Source organism: Dipodomys ordii, unplaced genomic scaffold (assembly GCF_000151885.1).
Source record: "Dipodomys ordii isolate 6190 unplaced genomic scaffold, Dord_2.0 Scaffold31, whole genome shotgun sequence".
NCBI lineage: Eukaryota > Metazoa > Chordata > Mammalia > Rodentia > Heteromyidae > Dipodomys > Dipodomys ordii.
The window spans coordinates 8,776,992-8,779,408 of record NW_012267247.1 but is presented as its reverse complement, the minus strand read 5'-3'; the positions used below and the strand labels follow the sequence as shown (position 1 = coordinate 8,779,408).

Genomic DNA, 2,417 nt, shown 5'->3' with positions numbered 1-2,417 from the left:
TTCCCCAAGTTCACACAGTGAGGAGTGGCCGGTACAAGGTTACAACCCAGATCTGTCCATCTTGGCCTCTACTGCTCTTTCTGCTGGATGAAGGACAAGGGCCAGGCAGGTTTGACATGGCCGCCACCAATTCCCTCTCTTTTCTGTCTCCTAAGAACTTTGAGGTGGAGGCTGATGACCTGGTGACCATTTCAGAGCTGGGTCGTGGAGCCTATGGGGTGGTGGAGAAGGTGCGACATGCGCAGAGTGGCACCATTATGGCTGTAAAGGTAAATAAAACTCACGCTTTCCCATGTCCTGCCCTGCCAGGGAGCGCCTGGTCCTGGAGGCAGCTATGAGGAGGCATGGGGCTGAGCTGGGCCTGTCAACTGCCCACCATGTGGTCCTGTCATTGCTTATGACTAGTGACAGGGTGGTGCCTCTCAGGCCAGGCCTGGCTTCCTTGGAGGGGGGAGGTAGGCCCTGCCCCAGCAGCCTTTAACCAGAAGCCTTCCCACAGCGCATCCGGGCCACGGTGAACTCGCAGGAGCAGAAGCGGCTGCTCATGGACTTGGACATCAACATGCGCACAGTTGACTGCTTCTACACCGTCACCTTCTACGGGGCCCTCTTCAGAGAGGTGTGGCCTGGTGGGGGAGGGTGGGGGGCTCCTGCCCAACCTACGTATTGCCAGCAACCTCTGTGTGTCGAGTGCTGGGGCCTCAGAAGACACAAGGGAGCACTGGAAAGCCCCTCTCGGCCTGCCTGGGAAACAGCATTCCTGGATGCTTGTTGTTGTACTTGCCCCTCCCTGCCCCCATGCCTTAGTTTCCTCGTCTGTACAATGAGTCAGTTACTGAACTTGCCTCCTGAAGTTGTCATGGAAACCAGTGGTGTATGTCCGGCTGGTGGGCAGGGAGAGGGGTTAGCTCTGGACTCTGGGAAAGAAGGGTGCAGCTGCCTCCTACAGAGCTGGTGAGGTAGTGCGGAAAGCTTGGTGAGGAATAGGCGGGAGAGGAGGTGCTGGGCAAGCAGGGAGGGTTTGCCGTCTATGCTGTATAGGACTTACTTTTTTTTTTTCTTTTTCGGTTGGTGATGGGGCTTGAACTCAGGGTCTAGGCACTGTCCCTGAGCTTTTTCATTCAAGGTCTAGCACTCTGCCATTTTGAGCCACAGCGCCACGTCCACTTTTCTGGTAGTTAATTGAAGATAAGTCTCAGAGATTTTCTTGCCCCGGCTGGCATCGAACCACGTCCTCAGATCAGCCTTCTGAGTAGCTAGGATTACAGGCGTAAGCCACCAGCATCCTGCTGGGACTTGCTTTTGTATAACACTGCTAGTAGTCTTCAAGGCTTCTAGTTCCATACTCTTGCTTTGTTTTTTGTTTGGTCCAGTTGTGGGGCCTGAACTCTGGGCCTGGCTGCTGTCCCTCAGCTCTTCAGCTCAAGGCTAGCACTCTACCCCTTGAACCACGGCGCCACTTCTGGCTTTTTTCTTTTTGCTTATGTGGTGTTGAGGAATCAAACCCAGGGCCTCAGGCATGCAAGGCTAGCGCTCTACCACTGAGCCACCTTCCCAGCCCAACTGCTAGTAGTCTTAAAGGCTTCTAGTTCCGTACTCTTGCATGGAGCCCTTCTCAGGTCCCAGTGGTGGCGCAGAGCCTCTGTCATGCATCTGCTCTGGCAGGCTGCACCCCAGTGGGTCAGGAGGCTTAGCTAGGCTCTGTCTTCTTGGTAGCCATCCTGAGGATGTTGAAGGAGCAGGCCATGGCCCCATGACTCCCAGTTTCTCCATGTCATCAAAGTCCTTTCCCAGGAGAGCTTGGGGCTGGTGCTCAGAAGCCAGGCCACATAGAGCAGGGCCCAGAAGGGTCACTGAATACTGCTGCCCCCTGCAGGGAGATGTGTGGATCTGCATGGAGCTCATGGACACGTCCCTGGACAAGTTCTACCGGAAGGTGCTGGAGAAAAACATGACGATTCCAGAGGACATTCTGGGGGAAATCGCTGTGTCTGTAAGTGGCCCAGTCCCCATGGGTTGGGGAGTCAGAGTCCCCGCCTTGTCCAGCAGGCACAGAGCCTGCTGTGTGACTATATTGGCACAGTAATTGCTCCTCAAAGGCTTGGTTTCCCTACTTGGGACCAGCCCTTTATGGAGACAGTAGGGGCTTGGGGTTTCTGGACTCCCACAATTCTTGCCTCTAGGCCCCTGAGTGTTACTCTCAAATTCGTGATTGTCCCCCCATCCCCCAGGATTTACTAGTACTGTAATTAATGGGCTGGATATAAAAAAATGATGATTTTTTTTTTTTGTCTGTGGGGCTTGAACATCTGGGCCTGGGCGCTGTCCCGCAGCTCTTCAGCTCAAGGCTAGCACTCTACCACATGAGCCACAGTGCCATTTCTGGTTTTCTCATGGTTTATTGGAGATAAGAGTCT

General features: G+C 54.3%; 1 protein-coding gene across 1 annotated transcript in view; it reads left to right on the top strand.

Moving 5' to 3' along the window:
• The window catches only part of Map2k3 (mitogen-activated protein kinase kinase 3), a 41,442-nt gene that overhangs the window by 24,043 nt on the left and 14,982 nt on the right, over positions 1-2,417 (top strand). Inside the window, exons 4-6 of the mRNA XM_013016334.1 lie at positions 156-269; positions 500-619; positions 1,877-2,023. Coding sequence (XP_012871788.1) covers positions 156-269; positions 500-619; positions 1,877-2,023 — 381 coding nt within the window. The remainder of the gene's footprint in view (positions 1-155; positions 270-499; positions 620-1,876; positions 2,024-2,417) is intronic.